Source organism: Odontesthes bonariensis, chromosome 20 (genome assembly GCF_027942865.1).
Source record: "Odontesthes bonariensis isolate fOdoBon6 chromosome 20, fOdoBon6.hap1, whole genome shotgun sequence".
Taxonomy (NCBI): domain Eukaryota; kingdom Metazoa; phylum Chordata; class Actinopteri; order Atheriniformes; family Atherinopsidae; genus Odontesthes; species Odontesthes bonariensis.
The window spans coordinates 4,181,995-4,206,499 of NC_134525.1; the positions used below are offsets into that span (position 1 = coordinate 4,181,995).

Below are 24,505 nucleotides of genomic sequence, written 5' to 3' on the forward strand. Positions count from 1 at the left end.
TTTGTAACAGCTCCCACAGTGAAGTTTAAACATTAGCTAAAGAGAGCAATCACCTACAGACTGAAAGTTCACAGAAAAAGACTCAGTGAGTTGGATTCTTAGTCGTTTTTAATAGCATTTATTTAATTATGACACTTGACATCATGAAACATGTTGCCCAGATAAGTAGAAATTCTGTGCTTTGTCTTATAAAACAATAAGCTCTCCACATCAAACAATGATTTACTGACCAAATTATCTTTATGATCCAGGAATAAATGCCCAGGCAACGTTTGACCTCATGGAAAATCCTGGAAAAGTTACTTTATGTTAATGGTGGACAGTACAGGAAGTCACTCTTACCTAAACTATCCTTGGTGTCGTATTCAAGGACACACAGTAGTGATGTCCATGCAAAGCTTCTTGACATTGAGAGAAAAAAACAACAACAACCAGTTTTCAAGCATTGGTAACAATAACCACACCAACTCCTTGTTATAGGCTTTGTGGTGCAACTTGTTGCGTCTCTCCCTGGAAACTACAGACAATTTTAAGAGCGAGCCAAAGAGGTTTTTACATGTTGAAAAGATTCACCATTGTGAGGAGAAAAATCAGGGAAAACAGACAGACTAGTACTGACTAATCCACCTCGAAGGATGTGTTACTCACCACTTCCTGTTGGGTCAAATATACATCATTAAACATAAATGCAGATCAATTTGGCTTTATGACTGTCCTATATTACCAGTCCTTAAAGTCATCCACCACATTTTGAGCAGGAACATGATTTATTTCAGGCAGTTCATCTCTGTTTTTTTTTTTTAGAAGAGCAGCAACCTTTTAAGGCCAGAAACTGATTTTGCAGGAGAATTCCAGCGCTGGTTCGTCCCTGTGAAATGTAGATTCATCCGCTGGGATCTTTACAAGGAAATATTCCCCAGAGAGTTTCTGAAATACCTACAGATGATCAGAGGCACTGTCGGGGTTCAGAAACCCCTCATGAAGATGTTGAGAGCCATTTATACTTTGTGAGTTTGCGTTCCAGTGTTAGCGTGACGAGTCTGAAATACAGCCGCTCCTCTGGGTTTCCTCCAAAATCCAAAGAATGCCCATTCTGAAATCAGTCATTTTAAGGCAAAGCTGTGATCCTTTTACGAAAAAAATTAAAATAAAATCCTAATGAGACTTTTCTGTTTCTCAGAAACTTGCAGTTCCTCATAAGTGTGTTTTGTTAGTGCCTTGTTAGTTAAGGTGTTTCAGGTTGTTATGCCTGATAGTGCTCAGTGTGATCGAGTGCCAGTGAGGAGGAATGAGCGTCCATCGGTGCTGCAGACGGCCGAACATGTGCTCTCGTGCAGGTTACTGTCCTGCTGCTGCATCTGAAACACGGCGAACATGTTTAGCATTAGAGGATGAGACACAGAGGCCATAAAGTTCAACAGGAAAATGAATGAAATAAGACCTTTTAACAACCCCATTTCAAAAAGATTGGGATGCTGCGTAAAATGTCAATAAAAATAAATAAAACAAGCTTTTTTTGACATTTGAAGAGGTTTTTAAGCTAATTTTAAGATCACTTTTTATCCCAAAAGTCCTAAATATCACATCTTATTTCAAGAAATCTTTACAAGCCGATTTTCACTAGTTCCACTGGCAGATTTTTTTTGCTTATTTCAAGCAAAAACGTCTTGTATTTGTTGTTTTTTTTACTTATTTTTGGAGGGGCATTTTTTCCAGCGCAGTTTAAACAAACTATAATTCAACAGTCATATGATAAAAGCCTTTCTGTTATTTGTTTTCTCTGTTTTCAACGGTTGGGCTTGTAAACAGTTTATCAGGAGCTAGCGGAAGTGAACCTCTGGCTCCATCTAGTGTCTGTTTTTATCAGCGCATGTGATGTTTAGTTTTGATGACCAACCTTTGACCAGGTTCAGCTCCGTCACCTCTTCTGGGTCGTTTCTGGGCTTCGAGGTTCTTCCTGCAGATGGAGAGAGATTGAGATTGTGATTGAACCTTTTCATTAAATGCCAGCCTTAAGTAGAAATCAGCCAGAAAACAAGGGGGACCAGAAACAAACAGTGTGACTTATACATGTATGTTGCAACTGTGCAATTGAAAATCTTTTCTCTCAACATCTTTTACCTCTCAGCTTTAGGTAGGTCAGCATTCCTGCCAGAGGTAGAACCAGCAGTGCAGCCACCAGACCGATGACCCACCAATAAGAGCTTTCCTCTGATGCTCTTTGCTGATCTGCAAAAGGTAACAAACACACACACACACACAGACTTCTAAGAAAAAATGCACTCTCCATCCAAAGGTATATTTCTGTTGTAGCATAAACATCCCCAGAAGCAGGGCTAAATCTCACCAGACTTTCAACTATTCTACTCGGCAGCTCAGTCCAGAACCATTTGGATTATTAAGAAAAAACCCATGGAAAGAGCTGAGCATTGAAGCTTTTATTATATACTCCTGTCATAATCTAAAGAAAAATGTTAAACTCTAAAATATTACATGAAATCAGTGTAAAGTCTCTCAGTCTACAAATGTCCATTTGAATTGTTTGCTGCCTGCAGTACTGAGAGTTGGTGTTCCTAAAGACTGCTTCAGCAGAGGTTTATAATAACCGTAATCACTTCAAATCCTTCAAACAGACGAGATCCACTTCTGGGTTTCCCTTTGTACTTTCTTAAATACGTATCTGTCATTTAGAGATTATATAGCAGTCCAACAAGAGTTCAATCATGCAGAGAATTTTCTGATTGTTATTGTGATGCAAGAAAAGTGTAATCCCAAAGGTTTTCTGTCCTTTCAATCTGCTGAGAATCTCAAAGAAAATGAAGCTCCTCATACACTGGAAAAAATGCCCCTCCAAAAATAAGTTAAAAAACAGCAAATAAAAGACGTTTTTGCTTGAAATAAGCAAAATAAATCTGCCAATGGAACTAGTGAAAATGGGCTTGTGAAGATTTCTTGAAATAAGATGTGAAATTTAGGACTAAAGAGATAAAAGTGATCTTGAAATGAGCTTAAAAACCTCTTCAAATGTCAAAAAAAGCTTGTTTCATATGTGACTCAAAACAATTTGTTTTCAAGACTTTTTCATTTAACAAGACATTCCAGATGTATTGTCTTCAAACAAGTCCCTATATCTGGCTGAAATAGTGCTTGTTAGGCAGTTGTGTCTGATATTAAGTGTAATGAGATATTTTGACTAGAAATGAGACAAATATACTCGGTAAGACTTTGATTTTTTTCCAGTGTGCAACAACTGAAGAGGGGCGGAGTCTGAATCTGGGCGCTGTGAAAGTTCTCAAATGTTCTACTGATAGCTGGGGTTAAAATTTGTTCAGATCAGTCTCAAACACAGGGTTTTCCTGACCTCTCAAAGTCTTTACGGGATCAGCAGCAGCCACTCAGATCATAGTTTCACATGTACAGCTGAAAAAAGGGGACTCTGGACACCACAGCAGTAAAAACAGAGCGAATCCTTCAACATGTTTGCGTTGTTGGGTTCATGACCTCACCTTCAGGACCGTGGATGGTCACTTCACTGCGTTCGGTGTGTGAGCTGTACGGCACGGAGAACTCGCAGGTGTAGCTGCCCGTGTGCTCCAAGTGTTTGGGGTCCATCAGTCGTAGGGCGCCGTCTCCAAACGGGACCCTGAAGTTGTCCAGCTCCATGTGGTTGTCCCATGGCGGCGTGGAGATGCTGCGCCCCGACCGGCTGTCGTAGGGGATGATGCGGGAAAACTCCTCGCCGTTGGAGAAGGTCCACTGGAGGGAGGGATTGTTCAGGTAAGTAGGAGCACTGCAGGGGATGGTCAGATCTTTCCCTTGAGTTCCTCTTATTTCTGCCAGGGAGCAAAGGTAGCAGCATATTCAGCACATATGAATGAGGAGTTCTTTTACTGGACTGCATTAGCAATAAAACTACACTATTACATTTTTATAACAAATCTGCGTGGATCTATTTAATAAAGCTGCCTAAGAAACAAAACCAGGGACGAAAAGTCTGAATATTTTTTGCAGTGATGCAGGTTCATCAAACCCTTCAGAAAATTGGAAAAAGTGAATGCAAATTCTTTCTTATTTTCATTCATTTTCATTTCTGAGACAGAAACAAATAACCCTCCCGTTGTCTCGCGGGTCAAAAGTGAGCCACTACCATGTTTAGCTGTAGAAAAAATACCTTCAACTATCTTTTTCCACCTTGAAATTTGATGACTTTTCCTAAAGAGACCCCGTCATTAGAAAAAGTCACACTTTATTTTTGTTGATGTTTCCATGTGGGCTGTACACCACTAGGGGACAAAGAATGGGCCTCATGCAAGAAGCGTTCGTACGCACAGATTTGTTCTTAAATCGTCCGTACCAGTGATTTAAGAGAATTTGTGCATTCACCAATCTTTTCGTATTTGACGTTTTCTTTCAGGTACGATGATGGGCCAGTTGATGAGTCTGTCAGGGATGGGGTTCTCATTAAACTCCCAACAGCTGAAAATGAATAAGGAAAGAAAGAGGAGAGAAAATGTTTATTTTACATGTATTTTACATTTATTCTACATATTTTACATGGCCAGCTGCCAAACATGACCAATTAATGAGGTTAGATAAATATGATTCATTCTGGTACAACAAACATTTTTACATCAGTATGACGTTAAGAATTAAGACAGAAAAAAAAAAATCTTTCAAACAAATGGACGATAATTAGGAAAGCCTGTTTTAGGAAAGATTCTCGTATTTGTTAGTGTTACTGGATATGATTTACCATTCTCAAAATGAAAAACTGCAAGATGATGCATGTCAAAACCTTCATTCCACGTGCACTAGCACGTGCGCGCGCACACACACACACACACACACACACACACACACACACACACACACACACACACACGTAGCTAGCTAACAACAGTGACGCTTAGCTAGCTAACGACAGTACAGTACAGGTTAGCTAGCAAACGACAGTACAGTACGGGTTAGCTAGCTAACGACAGTACAGTACAGGTTAGCTAGCTAACGACAGTACAGTACAGGTTAGCTAGCAAACGACAGTACAGTACAGGTTAGCTAGCTAACGACAGTACAGTACAGGTTAGCTAGCAAACGACAGTACAGTACAGGTTAGCTAGCTAACGACAGTACAGTACAGGTTAGCTAGCTAACGACAGTACAGTACAGGTTAGCTAGCTAACGACAGTACAGTACAGGTTAGCTAGCTAACGACAGTACAGTACAGGTTAGCTAGCTAACAACAGTACAGCACATGTTAGCTAGCTCAGTGGTTCCCAAACGGTGTGCCGTGGGATTTTGACAGCCATATATCATTATTGCAATATACAACTACACAAAAACAATATTTTTTTAATTTACTATTATTTTTATTTTTTTTTATTTTTTATTATCTTTTTATTTTTTTTTTTTTTTTTTTTATTAGTATTTTTTTATTCTTTAATTTTTTTTATTTTTATTAATTTTTCATTTTTTTTATATTTTATCTATAATCAGTACTTTGTATGCACTCATTTCATAATACAGAGGGAAATTCTATACTAAAAACAATTATTTTAAAAATATAAAGGAGCGTGACACATCAAAGGCTGAAGAACAACATTAAGACAGAGAAACACTCTAGCGAGAAAATGGAGCGCTTTCTTGTGCGGAGCAAACGACCAGCCACCAGTCCAGAGACTGCCAAAAGCACACCACCACCACCACCACCACAGGAAAACAAAAGAAGGAAACTGTCAGCAGGCAGTATAATGAAAGCTACCTGTCTCATGGTTTCACTTGGACCGCCGGGGATGCTAACCGCCCTCAGCCTGAGCGCGTCCTCTGTCGGGAGAAGTTAGCTAATGCTATGCACGGTGTGGGTGTGTGGTTGCTGCAATACAAGCACAATAATACAGAATGATTGGAAATGAAGTACAACTTAAACATAAGAATACACCTGAGCTACATATATCTAACCAAATAACAACTGAAATACAGCTCAAGATTAGTTTGGAATGTAAAGTCAGCATGAATCAATTAAACTTGAATGAGAATAAATCTATGCTTAGATGCAACAAAAGAGGGGCATGCACTGTGACTGATCAATTAACATACAGTATGCAATGTATAAACCAAAGAGATGAGCAATACAGCTACATACACGTTTCAGGCTATAGCTAGTTAGCGGCTAGCCCCACGTTACTCATTTGTGGCTAAATGTTCCCCATATTATACAAACCGATGGCAAAACTACTGCTAAGTCATCAAAGTAGACTCACGGATAAACACAAACATCAACATAGTGTAACACATAAGTAAATCAACATAACTCACGGCTTAATGGACGCACACACCACAGAGATCGGTTCAGCTGATGTTTTGCGCTGAACCGATCTGCGTCTTTGTGGTGCATTCAAGGACCTTGGCAGGGTGGGAATTCACATGCGCAGCAATTATTAACAGAAAGAAACACACAGAGACAACCTTTTGTACATCTTCCACGTTGAGAGAAACTTGGCCTACTTCAAAAGAGCGCGGGATCTGAACCAGAGGCAGCAAGGCCGTTTGTTGGATTGTGTGAAAGTGTCTGAAAAGGCAATGGAGGCTAGTTACATGCTAGCGGAGCTCATTGCAAAGCAGAAGAAACCTCACACAATAGCGGAGACACTCATCCTCCCCGCTTGCAAAAAAATTGTAGGTGTCATGCTGGGTCCAGATGAGCTATCCAAAGTGCCGTCGTCTGATAACACAATGAAAAGAAGGATCGACGACATGTCAGGAGACATTGAGCAACATTTGACAGAGAAACCACAGGCGAGCGGCAGATTGTCCCTACAACTGCACGCATCTACTGCCATAAGTGGGGCCGCAGCCCGACTTCTGGCAAACGTCAGATATGTTGATGGTGACTCTATCAAAGAGACTTTTTTTTTCTGCAAAGAAATGGAAAGCCATACAACGGGAGAATAAATATTCAGGGTTACCAATAAGTATTTAGAAGAGAACAATCTGAGCTGGAATGTGTGCGCCAGTCTTTGCGCAGATGGTGCGGCAGGCATGACGGGGAGAGTGAAAGGATTTATTGCTCAGGTGAAAGCACAAAATCCACATATTGTGACAAACCACTGCATTTTGCACCGAGAGGCATTAGTTGCAAAAGCCATGCCCCCGGAGTTGACCGAGGTGCTGAATCAGGCTGTGCAGAGGCGGGTGAATTACACTGAAATCTCGCCTCTTCTCCCAGCTGTGCGCCGAGATGGGAGCCGGCCCCCAAAGCCTGATCCTCCACACAGAGGTGCGCTGGCTGTCACGAGGGAAACTCCTATTCCGTCTTTATGAACTTCGGGAAGAGCATTTTGAATGTTCACCTGAACACGCTGTCCCACATAAGGACAAGCTCGCGGATGAGAGGCGGTGCGCCAGGCTGGCTCACCTTGCGGACATATTTGGACATCTGAACGAGTTGAACGTCAAGCTTCAGGGCAGGAATGAAAATATTTTATCATCCACAGACAAGATTCTGTGGGGGGGTTATGGGCAAAATGATTCTTTGGGACAGGGCTCCATGGAGATGTTCCCGCTGGCATCAGCTGCGCCACAGGCAGCTATGGAGCGCGCTGGATGTGCCGAACACCTTAAGACCTTAAAAGACAGGTTTGAGCGCTATTTTCCACGTGTGGCTGACATCGAGGACCATGATTGGATCCGAGACCCATTCAACCAGGAATCCTCAACAGAAAAGCTCACTATGAAAGAGAGAGAGAGGAGTGCGCAGAGCTCCGTGTGGACCGCACACTGAAACTCAAATGTAGTGAGCTCCCTCTGGATCAGTTTTGGTTGGCTTCTGCATCGGAGCTTGTCCAACCACGCCATTGAGCAACTGCTTCTTTTCCCCACTACCTGCCTGTGTGAGTTGGCGTTCTCCTCTCTAGTTCACATGAAGAACAACAGGAGGTCGCGGCTCTCGGTTGAACAGGACTTGCGAGTGGCCCTGTCCTCAGTGCCACCGAGGATTAAAGAAACCTGCGCGCCCCGACAGGCACATGTATCTCACTAATTGGAAGTAGGCAAAAATATTTACAATAGCACGTTTCAATGCTGATTACTGAAATGTTACTTTTATCATTTATAGTTCATGGGCAGTGCAGCTTCATTGCATTGGCAGTTCTCTGTGCTGAATTTATGCGTTCTGAGTTTCCTTTGCATAATATTTGATTTTGTAACCCGTCTGGTTTATATGAGTGTGTTGTTGCTTTGATGAAGCCTAATTTGATCCAGTTTCAATTTTTAAAAAATAAATATTTCGTAAATAAACATTTCACGAGTAATATAATTGTCTTTGTCACATTTTTTTGGCATTAGAAAATAATTATGCACATTTACAGATATTTGCACACACACGTGCACACGCACATGCACACACACGTGCACACATATGCACGTGCACAAACACAAATGCACTAGCACGTGCACAAAAACACGTGCACGTTCAAACACACATGCACACGTACGTGCACACAAACATGAACTAGCACGTGCACACACATGCACACGCACGTGCACACACACATGCACACGCACGCGCGCGCACACGTGCACACGCACGCGCGCATAAACGTGCACACACGTGCACACGCACGTGCACACACACACGTGCACACACACACGTACACTAGCACGTGCACACACACGCGCACGTGCACACACACACATGCACACACACACACACGTGCACACGCACATGCACAGACGTGCACTAGCATGTGCACACACACATGCACACGCTCGTGCACTACCACGTGCACACACATGCACATGCACATGCACACGCACACAAACACACGTGCACTAGCACGTGCACACACACATGCACACGCACACACATGAACACGCACGTGCACTAGCACGTCCACACACATGCACACGCACGTGCACACACATGCACACGCACGTGCACACACACATGCACTAGCACGTGCACACGAACGTGCTTACACACATGCACACGCAATTGCACGCACGTGCACACACACGTGCACACGCACGTGCACACACGTGCACACGCGTGCACACGCACGTGCACACACACACGTGCACACACACACACATGAACACGCACGTGCACTAGCACGTCCACACACATGCACACGCACGTGCACACACATGCACACGCACGTGCACACACACATGCACTAGCACGTGCACACGAACGTGCTTACACACATGCACACGCAATTGCACGCACGTGCACACACACGTGCACAAACACACATGCACACGCACTTGCAAGCACGTGCACACACACGTGCACACGCACGTGCACACAAACAAATGCACTAGCACGTACACACACACACACGTAGACAAACACACGTGCACTAGCACGTGCACACACAGACGCACGCACACAAACACACGTGCACTAGCACGTGCACACACATGCACACGCACACATATGAACACGCACGTGCACTAGCACGTCCACACACTTGCACACGCACGTGCACACACATGCACACGCACGCGCACACACATGCACACGCACGTGCACACACACATGCACACGCACGCGCGCGCACACGTGCACACGCACGCGCACACACACGTGCACACACGTGCACACGCACGTGCACACACACACGTGCACACACACGTACACTAGCACGTGCACACACACGCGCACGTGCACACACACACATGCACACACACACACGTGCACACGCACATGCACAGACGTGCACTAGCATGTGCACACACACATGCACACGCTCGTGCACTACCACGTGCACACACATGCACATGCACATGCACACGCACACAAACACACGTGCACTAGAACGTGCACACACACATGCACACGCACACACATGAACACGCACGTGCACTAGCACGTGCACACACATGCACACGCACGTGCACACACACATGCACTAGCACGTGCACACGAACGTGCTTACACACATGCACACGCAATTGCACGCACGTGCACACACACGTGCACACGCACGTGCACAAACACACATGCACACGCACTTGCAAGCACGTGCACACACACGTGCACACGCACGTGCACACAAACAAATGCACTAGCACGTACACACACACACACGTAGACAAACACACGTGCACTAGCACGTGCACACACAGACGCACGCACACAAACACACGTGCACTAGCACGTGCACACACATGCACACGCACACATATGAACACGCACGTGCACTAGCACGTCCACACACTTGCACACGCACGTGCACACACATGCACACGCACGCGCACACACATGCACACGCATGTGCACACACACATGCACACGCGCGCGCGCACACGTGCACACACACACGTACACTAGCACGTGCACACACACACGTACACTAGCACGTGCACACGCACGTGCACACACACACATGCACACGCACAAGCACAGACGTGCACTAGCATGTGCACACACACATGCACACGCACGTGCACACGCACGTGCACACACATGCACACGCACGTGCACACACACACATGCACTAGCACGTGCACACGAACGTGCTTACACACATGCACACACACTTGCACGCACGTGCACACACACGTGCACACGCACGTGCACAAACACACATGCACTAGCACGTGCACACACACAAATGCACTAGCACGTACACACGAACGTGCTTACACACATGCACACGCACTTGCACACACACAAACGTGCTCAGACACATGCACACGCACGTGCACGCACACATGCACACGCACAAACACACATGCACACACACATACGCACGTGCACAAACACAATTGCACTAGCACGTGCACACACACGTGCACACAAATGCACACGCACAAACACGTGCACAAAAACACGTGCACGTTTAAACACACACGCACGTGCACACAAACATGAACTAGCACGTGCACACAAACGTGCTTACACACATGCACACGCACTTGCACGCACGTGCACACACACGTGCACACACACATGCACACGCACGCGCACACACACATGCACACGCACGCGCGCAAACACGTGCACACACACGTAAACTAGCACGTGCACACACACGCGCACGTGCACACACACGTGCACACGCACAAGCACAGACGTGCACTAGCATGTGCACACACACATGCACACGCTCGTGCACTACCACGTGCACACACATGCACATGCACACACACACATGCACACGCACACAAACACACGTGCACTAGCACGTGCACACACACATGCACACGCAAACACATGAAAACGCACGTGCACTAGCACGTGCACACACATGCACACGCACGTGCACACACACACGTACACTAGCACGTGCACACACGCGCACGTGCACACACACACATGCACACACACACACACATGCACACGCACAAGCACAGACGTGCACTAGCATGTGCACAAACACATGCACACGCTCGTGCACTACCACGTGCAAACACATGCACATGCACACACACACATGCACACGCACACAAACACACGTGCACTAGCAAGTGCACACACACATGCACACGCACACACATGAACACGCACGTGCACTAGCACGCCCACACACATGCACACGCACGTGCACACACATGCACACGCACGTGCACACACACATGCACTAGCACGTGCACACACACGCGCACGTGCACACACACACGTGCACACGCACAAGCACAGACGTGCACTAGCATGTGCACACACACATGCACACGCTCGTGCACTACCACGTGCACACACATGCACATGCACACACACACATGCACACGCACACAAACACACGTGCACTAGCACGTGCACACACACATGCACACGCAAACACATGAAAACGCACGTGCACTAGCACGTGCACACACATGCACACGCACGTGCACACACACACGTACACTAGCACGTGCACACACGCGCACGTGCACACACACACATGCACACACACACACACATGCACACGCACAAGCACAGACGTGCACTAGCATGTGCACAAACACATGCACACGCTCGTGCACTACCACGTGCAAACACATGCACATGCACACACACACATGCACACGCACACAAACACACGTGCACTAGCAAGTGCACACACACATGCACACGCACACACATGAACACGCACGTGCACTAGCACGCCCACACACATGCACACGCACGTGCACACACATGCACACGCACGTGCACACACACATGCACTAGCACGTGCACACACACGTGCTTACACACATGCACACGCACTTGCACGCACGTGCACACACACGTGCACACGCACGTGCACAAACACACATGCACTAGCACGTGCACACACACAAATGCACTAGCACGTACACACACACGCACGTGCACAAACACACGTGCACTAGCACGTGCACACACAGACGCACGCACACAAACACACGTGCACTAGCACGTGCACACACACATGCACACGCACACACATGAACACGCACGTGCACTAGCACGTCCACACACATGTACACGCACGTGCACACACATGCACACGCACGTGCACTAGCACGTGCACACACACATGCACATGTGCACACACGTGCACACGCACTTGCACACACACACGTGCACACACACACGTACACTAGCACGTGCACACACACGCACACGTGCACACGCACAAGCACAGACGTGCACTAGCATGTGCACACACATATGCACACGCTCGTGCACTACCACGTGCACACACACACACGTACACTAGCACGTGCACACACACGCGCACGTGCACACACACACATGCACACACACACACACGTGCACACGCACATGCACAGACGTGCACTAGCATGTGCACACACACATGCACACGCTCGTGCACTACCACGTGCACACACATGCACATGCACATGCACACGCACACAAACACACGTGCACTAGCACGTGCACACACACATGCACACGCACACACATGAACACGCACGTGCACTAGCACGTCCACACACATGCACACGCACGTGCACTAGCACGTGCACACACACATGCACACGTGCACACACGTGCACACGCACGTGCACACACACACGTGGACACACACACGTACACTAGCACGTGCACACACACGCGCACGTGCACACACACACATGCACACACACACGTGCACACGCACATGCACAGACGTGCACTAGCATGTGCAAAAACATGCACACGCACGTGCACTACCACGTGCACACACACATGCACACGCACACACACACACACGTGCACTAGCACGTGCACACACACAAATGCACTAGCACACACATACGCACTTGCACAAACACACGCGCACTGGCACGTGCACACACACACATGCACACGCACGTGCAGACACATGTGCACACACGTGCACACACACGTGCACACACACAAATACACAAGCACGTGCACACACACGTATACTAGCACGTGCACATAGATGCACACGCATACACATACGCACGTGCACACACGTACACTAGCACGTGCACACACACGCGCACGTGCACACACACACATGCACACACACACGTGCACACGCACATGCACAGACGTGCACTAGCATGTGCACACACACATGCACACGCACGTGCACTACCACGTGCACACACATGCACTACCACGTGCACACACATGCACACACACACGTGCACTAGCACGTGCACACACACAAATGCACGAGCACACACATACGCACGTGCACAAACACACGCGCACTGGCACGTGCACACACAAACATGCACACGCACGTGCACACACACACGTGCACAAACATGCACACGCACGTGCACACACACGTGCACTAGCACGTGCACACACACGTGCACAAGCACGTGCAAAAACACACATGCACTACCACGTGCACACACATGCACTAGCACGTTCACACATACACGAGGAGTCTATGCCTAAGGAAGGAGGAGTCTCTGTATCAAGGGGAGGAGTCTCTGTATTAGGGGGAGGAGTCTCTGTCTTAGGGGAGGAGTCTCTTTGTCAGGGGGAAGAGTCTTTGGGGAGGAGTCTCTTTCTTGGGGGAGGAGTCTTAGGGGGAGGAGTCTCTTCCTAGGGAGGGAGGAGTCTCTGTCTTGGGGGAGGAGTCTCTGTATTAGGGGGAGGAGTCTCTGTATTAGGGGGAGGAGTCTCTGTATAAGGGGGAGGAGTCTCTGTATCAAGGGGAGGAGTCTCTGTTTTAGGGGGAGGAGTCTATGTATCAGGGGGAAGAGTCTCTGTTTTAGGGGGAGGAGTCTTTGTCTTAGGGGAGGAGTCTCTGTATCAGGGGGAGGAGTCTCTGTATCAAGGGGTGGAGTCTCTGTCTTAGGGGGAGGAGTCTCTGTCTTAGGGGTGGAGTTTCTATCTTAGGGGGGTGGAGTCTCTGTCTTAGTTGGAGGAGTCTCTGTATCAAGGGGTGGAGTCTTTGTCTTAGGGGGAGGAGTCTCTGTTTTAGGGGGAGGGGTCTCTGTATCAGGGGGAGGAGTCTCTGTATCAGGGGGAGGAGTCTCCGTTTTAGGGGGAGGAGTCTATGTATCAGGGGGAGGAGTCTCTGTTTTAGGGGGAGGAGTCTTTGTCTTAGGGGAGGAGTCTCTGTATCAGGGGGAGGAGTCTATGTATAAGGGGGAGGAGTCTGTCTTAGGGGGAGGAGTCTATGTATCAGGGGGAGGAGTCTGTCTTAGGGGGAGGAGTCTCTGTCTTAGGGGAGGAGTCTCTGTATCAAGGGGTGGAGTCTCTGTTTTAGGGGGAGGAGTCTCTGTTTTAGGGGGAGGGGTCTATGTATCAAGGGGTGGAGTCTCTGTCTTAGGGGGAGGGGTCTATGTATCAAGGGGAGGAGTCTATGTATAAGGGGGAGGAGTCTATGTATCAGGGGGAGGAGTCTATGTATAAGGGGGAGGAGTCTCTGTATCAAGGGGTGGAGTCTCTGTCTTAGGGGGAGGAGTCTATGTATCAGGGGGAGGAGTCTCTGTCATGGGGTGGAGTCTCTGTATCAGGGGGAGGAGTCTCTGTCTTAGGGGAGGAGTCTCTGTTTTAGGGGGAGGGGTCTCTGTATCAGGGGGAGGAGTCTCTGTCTTAGGGGAGGAGTCTCTGTTTTAGGGGGAGGAGTCTATGTATAAGGGGGAGGAGTCTCAGTATCAAGGGGTGGAGTCTCTGTATCAGGGGTGGAGTCTATGTTTTAGGGGGAGGAGTCTTTGTCTTAGGGGGTGGAGTCTATGTATCAAGGGGTGGAGTCTCTGTCTTAGGGGGTGGAGTCTATGTATCAAGGGGTGGAGTCTCTGTCTTAGGGGAGGAGTCTCTGTCTTAGGGGGAGGAGTCTATGTATCAGGGGGAGGAGTCTCTGTCATGGGGTGGAGTCTCTGTTTTAGGGGGAGGAGTCTCTGTTTTAGGGGGAGGAGTCTTTTTGTTAGGGGGAGGAGTCTCTGTTTTTGGGGGATGGAGTCTATGTATAAGGGGGAGGAGTCTCAGTATCAAGGGGTGGAGTCTCTCTATCAGGGATGGAGTCTCTGTTTTAGGGGGAGGAGTCTTTGTCTTAGGGGGTGGAGTCTATGTATCAAGGGGTGGAGTCTCTGTCTTAGGGGAGGAGTCTATGTATAAGGGGGAGGAGTCTCTGTATCAGGGGTGGAGTCTCTGTTTTAGGGGGAGGAGTCTCTGTTTTAGGGGGAGGAGTCTTTGTCTTAGGGGAGGAGTCTCTGTTTTAGGGGGAGGAGTCTCTGTCTTAGGGGTGGAGTCTCTTTCTTGGGGGAGGAGTCTTAGGGGGAGGAGTCTCTTCCTAGGGAGGGAGGAGTCTCTGTCTTGGGGGAGGAGTGTCTGTATCAGGGGGAGGAGTCTCTGTCTTAGGGGAGGAGTCTCTGTATCAAGGGGTGGAGTCTCTGTCTTAGGGGGAGGAGTCTCTGTCTTAGGGGAGGAGTCTATGTATAAGGGGGAGGAGTCTCTGTCTTAGGGGGAGGAGTTATGTATAAGGGGGAGGAGTCTATGTATCAGGGGGAGGAGTCTCTGTTTTAGGGGGAGGAGTCTCTGTCATGGGGTGGAGTCTCTGTATCAGGGGGAGGAGTCTCTGTCTTAGGGGAGGAGTCTCTGTATCAGGGGGAGGAGTCTCTGTCATGGGGTGGAGTCTCTGTATCAAGGGGTGGAGTCTCTGTCTTAGGGGGAGGAGTCTCTGTCTTAGGGGAGGAGTCTATGTATAAGGGGGAGGAGTCTCTGTCTTAGGGGGAGGAGTCTATGTATCAAGGGGTGGAGTCTCTGTCTTAGGGGGAGGAGTCTCCGTTTTAGGGGGAGGGGTCTATGTATCAAGGGGTGGAGTCTCTGTCTTAGGGGGAGGGGTCTATGTATCAAGGGGAGGAGTCTATGTATAAGGGGGAGGAGTCTATGTATCAGGGGGAGGAGTCTCTGTTTTAGGGGGAGGAGTCTCTGTCATGGGGTGGAGTCTCTGTATCAGGGGGAGGAGTCTCTGTCTTAGGGGAGGAGTCTCTGTATCAGGGGGAGGAGTCTCTGTCTTAGGGGAGGAGTCTCTGTATCAGGGGGAGGAGTCTCTGTCATGGGGTGGAGTCTCTGTATCAGGGGGAGGAGTCTATGTATAAGGGGGAGGAGTCTCTGTATCAAGGGGTGGAGTCTCTGTCTTAGGGGGAGGAGTCTATGTATCAGGGGGAGGAGTCTCTGTTTTAGGAGGAGGAGTCTATGTATCAAGGGGTGGAGTCTCTGTCTTAGGGGGAGGGGTCTATGTATCAAGGGGAGGAGTCTATGTATAAGGGGGAGGAGTCTATGTATCAGGGGGAGGAGTCTCTGTTTTAGGGGGAGGAGTGTCTGTCATGGGGTGGAGTCTCTGTATCAGGGGGAGGAGTCTCTGTCTTAGGGGAGGAGTCTCTGTATCAGGGGGAGGAGTCTCTGTCTTAGGGGAGGAGTCTCTGTATCAGGGGGAGGAGTCTCTGTCATGGGGTGGAGTCTCTGTATCAGGGGGAGGAGTCTATGTATCAAGGGGAGGAGTCTCTGTTTTAGGGGAGGAGTCTCTGTCTTAGGGGGAGGAGTCTGTCTCAGGGGGAGGAGTCTGTCACATGTGTGTGCACGTGCACATGTACACATGCACATGCACGTACGTTTACGCACAAACACACACCACTACACATGCACACGCAAACATGCACAAACACACACATGCATACGCACGTGCACACACACAAACGCACACTTAGACACGTCTCTTCTGTAGTTCAAACTCCTTTGTCCTTCATATGTATCCTTTCGAAGTAGGTCCCACGCATAAAGCCCTTTAAATGACCTTTTATTGAGAAAGAAACACAGGAATAGCCTTCTTTTGCGGAGTTAAGACGAAATACGGATTTTTGCTATAAAAGGAATTCCTTCAGTCAAAACAAGTTCAAACTCCTTTGTCCTTCATATGTATCCATTCGAAGTAGGTTCCACGCATAAAGCCCTTTAAATGACCTTTTTGGAGAAAGAAACACAGGAATAGCCTTCTTTTGCGGAGTTAAGACGAAATACGGATTTTTGCTATAAAAGGAATTCCTTCAGTCAAAACAAGTTCAAACTCCTTTGTCCTTCATATGTATCCATTCGAAGTAGGTTCCACGCATAAAGCCCTTTAAATGACCTTTTTGGAGAAAGAAACACAGGAATAGCCTTCTTTTGCGGAGTTAAGACGAAATACGGATTTTTGCTATAAAAGGAATTCCTTCAGTCAAAACAAGTTCAAACTCCTTTGTCCTTCATATGTATCCATTCGAAGTAGGTTCCACGCATAAAGCCCTTTAAATGACCTTTTTGGAGAAAGAAACACAGGAATAGCCTTCTTTTGCGGAGTTAAGACGAAATACGGATTTTTGCTATAAAAGGAATTCCTTCAGTCAAAACAAGTTCAAACTCCTTTGTCCTTCATATGTATCCATTCGAAGTAGGTTCCACGCACAAACCCCTTTAAATGACCTTTTATTGAGAAAGAAACACAGGAAATCAAATGTAATGTAAAAAAATGACACATGAATGGAAATAATGTATGTCCATTTAAAATTTCAAATAATGTCATGTAAATCGAAATATAATGTAAATACATAAAAAGCTTGTTGCATATCTGCAACTGTGGGTGCTACAAGTTTAAACACTCACCTGGCAGGCCCCTAACCCTAACTCTAACTCTAACTCTAACCCTAACTCTAACTCTAACTCTAACCCTAACTCTAACTCTAACTCTAACCCTAACTCTAACTCTAACTCTAACTCTAACTCTAACCCTAACTCTAACTCTAACTCTAACTCTAACTCTAACTCTAACTCTAACTCTAACCCTAACTCTAACTCTAACTCTAACCCTAACTCTAACTCTAACTCTAACTCTAACCCTAACCCTAACTCTAACTCTAACTCTAACTCTAACCCTAACTCTAACTCTAACTCTAACTCTAACTCTAACTCTAACTCTAACTCTAACTCTAACTCTAACTCTAACTCTAACCCTAACTCTAACTCTAACTCTAACCCTAACTCTAACTCTAACTCTAACTCTAACCCTAACTCTAACTCTAACTCTAACTCTAACCCTAACTCTAACTCTAACTCTAACTCTAACCCTAACTCTAACTCTAACTCTAACTCTAACCCTAACTCTAACCCTAACTCTAACTCTAACTCTAACTCTAACTCTAACTCTAACTCTAACCCTAACTCTAACTCTAACTCTAACTCTAACTCTAACCCTAACTCTAACCCTAACCCTAACTCTAACCCTAACCCTAACGGGTCCCATATATATTTACATTATCAATTAATTAATAGCTTAAACCTAATTTTATAACGTTTTGTTTCATTATTGACATTGTTAAGCCCTTATGATGAGTAAAAATGCTGCATGACAATGCTTTATAAATAAAAGTTTTATTACAACCAGTTCAATGATCACAAAATAGCACCACTTCCACAAAAACAACTTCAGATCAGTTCAACAGTTAGAAATACCAACAGCCACCACAACACGAAACAGTATCAAAGCAGCTTCATCACCAAAAAAAGGGGGGCCACCATACAGTGATCCAATACGGCGCTATTAAATGAAAGTATGAAACTCTGAAGGATAAAAAACATGTCAACCACTCGAGAGGAAGAACTGACTGTGTTAAGCCACTCAAAGAGCGTTGAGAAACACCTGCTGTTTGAGCTTGGAGGGAGAGGGAGAGAAAGGAGAGGGGGGGGGGGAGAGAGAGGAGAGGAGGAAGAAGAGGAGAGGAGAGGAGAAAAAAAAGAGGGGGAGAGAGAGAAAGAGAAAGAGATTCAGAGCGAGATGTAGCGATTTGCCGAGACGAAGTCTCGGCACATTACGCTACATCCCGCGAAGGGACACGCCCCCGCGCGTGCGGCAGGGTCTTCGCCAGCCGCTCGCTCTATTTATGTCCCTCTGAGCTCGCGCCCCTCTGACTCACGGTTGCGCCAGCAGAGCGGGAAAAGGCTTCAAACTGCCTTTTTCATTCACACACAACAGCTCTGCCCCGGCTGGCTGGGAAGTCCTCGCTGGGGCTCCTGCTGCTGCTGCCGCTGCTTCACCTCCTTCGGCTTTTCCTCTGCCACACACAGGCATGATGGGAAATGTAGTCTCTTCTTCTCTTCTTTACAATTGAATTGAGTAAGGTAAGATTGTCCCCCCATCTGTACAAGTCATTTGCATTTTAAAATAATGAACTAACATTCAGTCAGGTATTTATACAACAACCAAGTCACACTGTGAGAGAATTTAAACTGAGTTTGTCCATTGTCTTGCAGCTCTTGATTTGAGAATTGTGATGATTGGAAAAACTGCTGTGGGCAAAAGTGCAGTTGGAAACACCATTCTTGGAGAAACAAAATTCAGATCTAGTCCCGCTGCAAGTTCAGTGACAGAAGCCTGTGAAAAAGGAGTCGCTCTCTGGGGTAACAGAGTAGTTAGTGTGGTTGACACGCCAGGGATCCTGGACACTTCCAAAACGGAAGATTTCATAAAAAGAGAAATAGTGAAATGTGTCAAAGTCTCTTGTCCTGGTCCACATGTCTTCCTGCTGGTGATCCAAATTGGCCGATTCACCAAAGAAGAGAAGAACTCTGTGGAAGCACTACAGGAGCTGTTTGGTCCAAAAGCCAACCAGTTCATGATTGTGCTGTTTACCCGTGCTGGTGATCTTGGAGCCATGACCATACAGGAATATGTACGTGAAGGTGACCCGGGGCTTCAACGAGTTATCCAACGTTGTGGCGGAAGGTTCCTAGTCTTTGACAACATGAGCAAGGACAGAAAACAGGTAACGCAACTTCTGGAGATGGTCGACAACGTGGTGGCAGCAAACGGGGGGACACATTACACAGATGCAATGTATAAAGAGGTAGAGTTAGCTCAGAAAATGGGGCGAGGTGACATGGATGAAGAATTCATGATGGCTCTGATCCAACGCATCTTACTTTTTCATTTGATTCTTGCAAGAGAATAAGTGACCACGGTGGATTGTCTAGACTCATAATCAAGACCTAGAAAGATTTTGTTTGCTACCTTTGTAAGCAAACAGAGGAGGTTCGGCAAAGTTATAACACACTGTGTAGACAGAGGGGGAGTACAGCATTGCTTTAAATCATTTATTAGTCAAAATTGAGGAAACCTTGAGCTGTTGATTGTTATGGGGGAAATATGTGGTATCTATTATACTGAGAGTGTGATATGCTGATAATAAAACATAGTTTAGTTCTGGTAGATATAATGTTAATTTGATAAGAAGCCAATAATCATGGCGGTTTCTGGTATTTTATAATCGTGGTATTCAATATGTTAGGATTTAGCTTTGTGGTGTAGAAAATGACTTATTGATAGAATGTATTCCTTACAAAGTAATACATGATGATGGTGATAGAAAAGTATTTACTATTAATGTTTCTTGTTATTAAATTGAACTGACAAAGTCACAAAAGCAATTAGATTTGATCTAACTGTCTTTCTTTTCCCATATGTTGTAATTTTATCATCCATTCAGCAATAAGAGTAACTGTAAAACTACACGTGTATAATATGTAGATGCAAGTGATGTCTAAGCTAGCAGCCTTTTTAATACGTTGGCTCTGAGCAATTTAAACAATGATCCTTTTTTAAAAAAGTTAGCGAATGCTGTGGCAGACGTCACAAACTTTCACCGGGAAGGAAGCGACCAGAAGTGTCTCCTCCATAGTGATTTATCCACCTCACATTACTGAGCTTCATCCAACCTTCTTAAAGGAGAAGATTTGTGCTTAGCATTGCATTTGAAAATCCTTCAATTTAAAAGACCTTTTAAAGATCAATAAGATAAAATAAGATTTTTTTTAAATTGCATGATAAACTACAGAGAGTATTTTATGAACGCACTTGCATGCACATATACACAGCACATGGGATTAAACTGATTTGGTTGTTTTAGCTGAGAAACATGTTTATTTTGTTGTACTCATGATTCTGTGATTATTAAAGTCATGTCTGATTTACCTGCTTGTTCTTTACCTTTAAATGAAATAAATGTGAGTGAATATTCAGCTCTCCTTCTTCATTATCTTTATTTGCAATAAGACACATCATTGCACTTGTTCATCAGAGAAATCAGTTGAACATCATGAATCAATTAACTGTTTTGTTTAGAGAACTTTGACATAAACACAGTTATGCTTTGCTTTATGGGTATTTATTTATAATATATTTTGAATTAAATCTTAAGAGCATTATTTAAAAAAGATCTCTCATAAATTTAATTGTTTTATGTATTATTGCCTTTCACAATATCATCTACACACTCAAAAAAAAGATCTGGTTGCCAGTCCAGGGTCACACTCACACTCACTCCCAGGAAGCCAGAGAACCCACGCTTACACGGGGAGAACATGCAAACTCCACACAGAAAGGTCCAAGCTGGGAATCAAACCTTTCTGTGGCTTTTGTTTGTTCTGTTTGGAAACCCTTATTATTGAAATATCAAAGCCACTGCTGCCATCTACTGGCTAACAAAACATTGACATGAAAAAGGATTAGCAGGTGATTTTGTTATTTAGAAAAGCATCTCCATTATTAATCTGATTATTATTAAATAATAATAATAATCGTAATAACACAAGCAAACTATCATAAAACAAATACAAACAATCTTAACCTAAAAGTGCCAAAGGTATGACATCATCTTGAGGTACAATTGAACTAATAAGATTTTTGTGTCGCAAACGGTTTATTGTTTTGATATTTACAATTTACTATCGGCAAACAACTATTTCATAAACATTCTTTATCAACAATAATGTAATATTTTGTAATATATGACACATATTATATGTAATATAATGCAAAGTTGCCGCTGCACATTTGAAAGTGATCAGTATAAACAACAAACTCTCTCATCTGTCCATCTGCCCACACACTTGATCAAATTCAGGGTTACTATGGTGCTGGTGCATGTTGCAGCTAACACTGGCCGATCTAAATGAATTCAAACTTCATTTCTAATAGTCCTAATATATCAGTCCTTATATTTGTAACAGCTCCCACAGTGAAGTTTAAACATTAGCTAAAGAGAGCAATCACCTACAGACTGAAAGTTCACAGAAAAAGACTCAGTGAGTTGGATTCTTAGTCGTTTTTAATAGCATTTATTTAATTATGACACTTGACATCATGAAACATGTTGCCCAGATAAGTAGAAATTCTGTGCTTTGTCTTATAAAACAATAAGCTCTCCACATCAAACAATGATTTACTGACCAAATTATCTTTATGATCCAGGAATAAATGCCCAGGCAACGTTTGACCTCATGGAAAATCCTGGAAAAGTTACTTTATGTTAATGGTGGACAGTACAGGAAGTCACTCTTACCTAAACTATCCTTGGTGTCGTATTCAAGGACACACAGTAGTGATGTCCATGCAAAGCTTCTTGACATTGAGAGAAAAAAACAACAACAACCAGTTTTCAAGCATTGGTAACAATAACCACACCAACTCCTTGTTATAGGCTTTGTGGTGCAACTTGTTGCGTCTCTCCCTGGAAACTACAGACAATTTTAAGAGCGAGCCAAAGAGGTTTTTACATGTTGAAAAGATTCACCATTGTGAGGAGAAAAATCAGGGAAAACAGACAGACTAGTACTGACTAATCCACCTCGAAGGATGTGTTACTCACCACTTCCTGTTGGGTCAAATATACATCATTAAACATAAATGCAGATCAATTTGGCTTTATGACTGTCCTATATTACCAGTCCTTAAAGTCATCCACCACATTTTGAGCAGGAACATGATTTATTTCAGGCAGTTCATCTCTGTTTTTTTTTTTTAGAAGAGCAGCAACCTTTTAAGGCCAGAAACTGATTTTGCAGGAGAATTCCAGCGCTGGTTCGTCCCTGTGAAATGTAGATTCATCCGCTGGGATCTTTACAAGGAAATATTCCCCAGAGAGTTTCTGAAATACCTACAGATGATCAGAGGCACTGTCGGGGTTCAGAAACCCCTCATGAAGATGTTGAGAGCCATTTATACTTTGTGAGTTTGCGTTCCAGTGTTAGCGTGACGAGTCTGAAATACAGCCGCTCCTCTGGGTTTCCTCCAAAATCCAAAGAATGCCCATTCTGAAATCAGTCATTTTAAGGCAAAGCTGTGATCCTTTTACGAAAAAAATTAAAATAAAATCCTAATGAGACTTTTCTGTTTCTCAGAAACTTGCAGTTCCTCATAAGTGTGTTTTGTTAGTGCCTTGTTAGTTAAGGTGTTTCAGGTTGTTATGCCTGATAGTGCTCAGTGTGATCGAGTGCCAGTGAGGAGGAATGAGCGTCCATCGGTGCTGCAGACGGCCGAACATGTGCTCTCGTGCAGGTTACTGTCCTGCTGCTGCATCTGAAACACGGCGAACATGTTTAGCATTAGAGGATGAGACACAGAGGCCATAAAGTTCAACAGGAAAATGAATGAAATAAGACCTTTTAACAACCCCATTTCAAAAAGATTGGGATGCTGCGTAAAATGTCAATAAAAATAAATAAAACAAGCTTTTTTTGACATTTGAAGAGGTTTTTAAGCTAATTTTAAGATCACTTTTTATCCCAAAAGTCCTAAATATCACATCTTATTTCAAGAAATCTTTACAAGCCGATTTTCACTAGTTCCACTGGCAGATTTTTTTTGCTTATTTCAAGCAAAAACGTCTTGTATTTGTTGTTTTTTTTACTTATTTTTGGAGGGGCATTTTTTCCAGCGCAGTTTAAACAAACTATAATTCAACAGTCATATGATAAAAGCCTTTCTGTTATTTGTTTTCTCTGTTTTCAACGGTTGGGCTTGTAAACAGTTTATCAGGAGCTAGCGGAAGTGAACCTCTGGCTCCATCTAGTGTCTGTTTTTATCAGCGCATGTGATGTTTAGTTTTGATGACCAACCTTTGACCAGGTTCAGCTCCGTCACCTCTTCTGGGTCGTTTCTGGGCTTCGAGGTTCTTCCTGCAGATGGAGAGAGATTGAGATTGTGATTGAACCTTTTCATTAAATGCCAGCCTTAAGTAGAAATCAGCCAGAAAACAAGGGGGACCAGAAACAAACAGTGTGACTTATACATGTATGTTGCAACTGTGC

General features: G+C 45.1%; 1 protein-coding gene across 1 annotated transcript; it reads left to right on the plus strand.

Moving 5' to 3' along the window:
• Nucleotides 1-7,140: 7,140 nt before the first annotated feature.
• LOC142370465 (GTPase IMAP family member 7-like) lies at nucleotides 7,141-20,370 on the plus strand. The gene is made up of 2 exons (XM_075453044.1): nucleotides 7,141-7,273; nucleotides 19,673-20,370. Exons 1-2 carry the CDS (start codon nucleotides 7,141-7,143, stop codon nucleotides 20,368-20,370), a joined length of 831 nt encoding a protein of 276 aa, XP_075309159.1.
• The last annotated feature ends 4,135 nt before the right edge of the window (nucleotides 20,371-24,505 follow it).

Coding starts and splice junctions, on each gene's coding strand:
- LOC142370465 (XM_075453044.1), top strand. CDS start 7,141: ATGCCCCCGGAGTTGACCGAGGTGCTGAATCAGGCTGTGCAGAGGCGG. Junction 7,274..19,672: donor GCCTGATCCTCCACACAGAG/GTGCGCTGGCTG, acceptor ATTGTCTTGCAG/CTCTTGATTTGAGAATTGTG.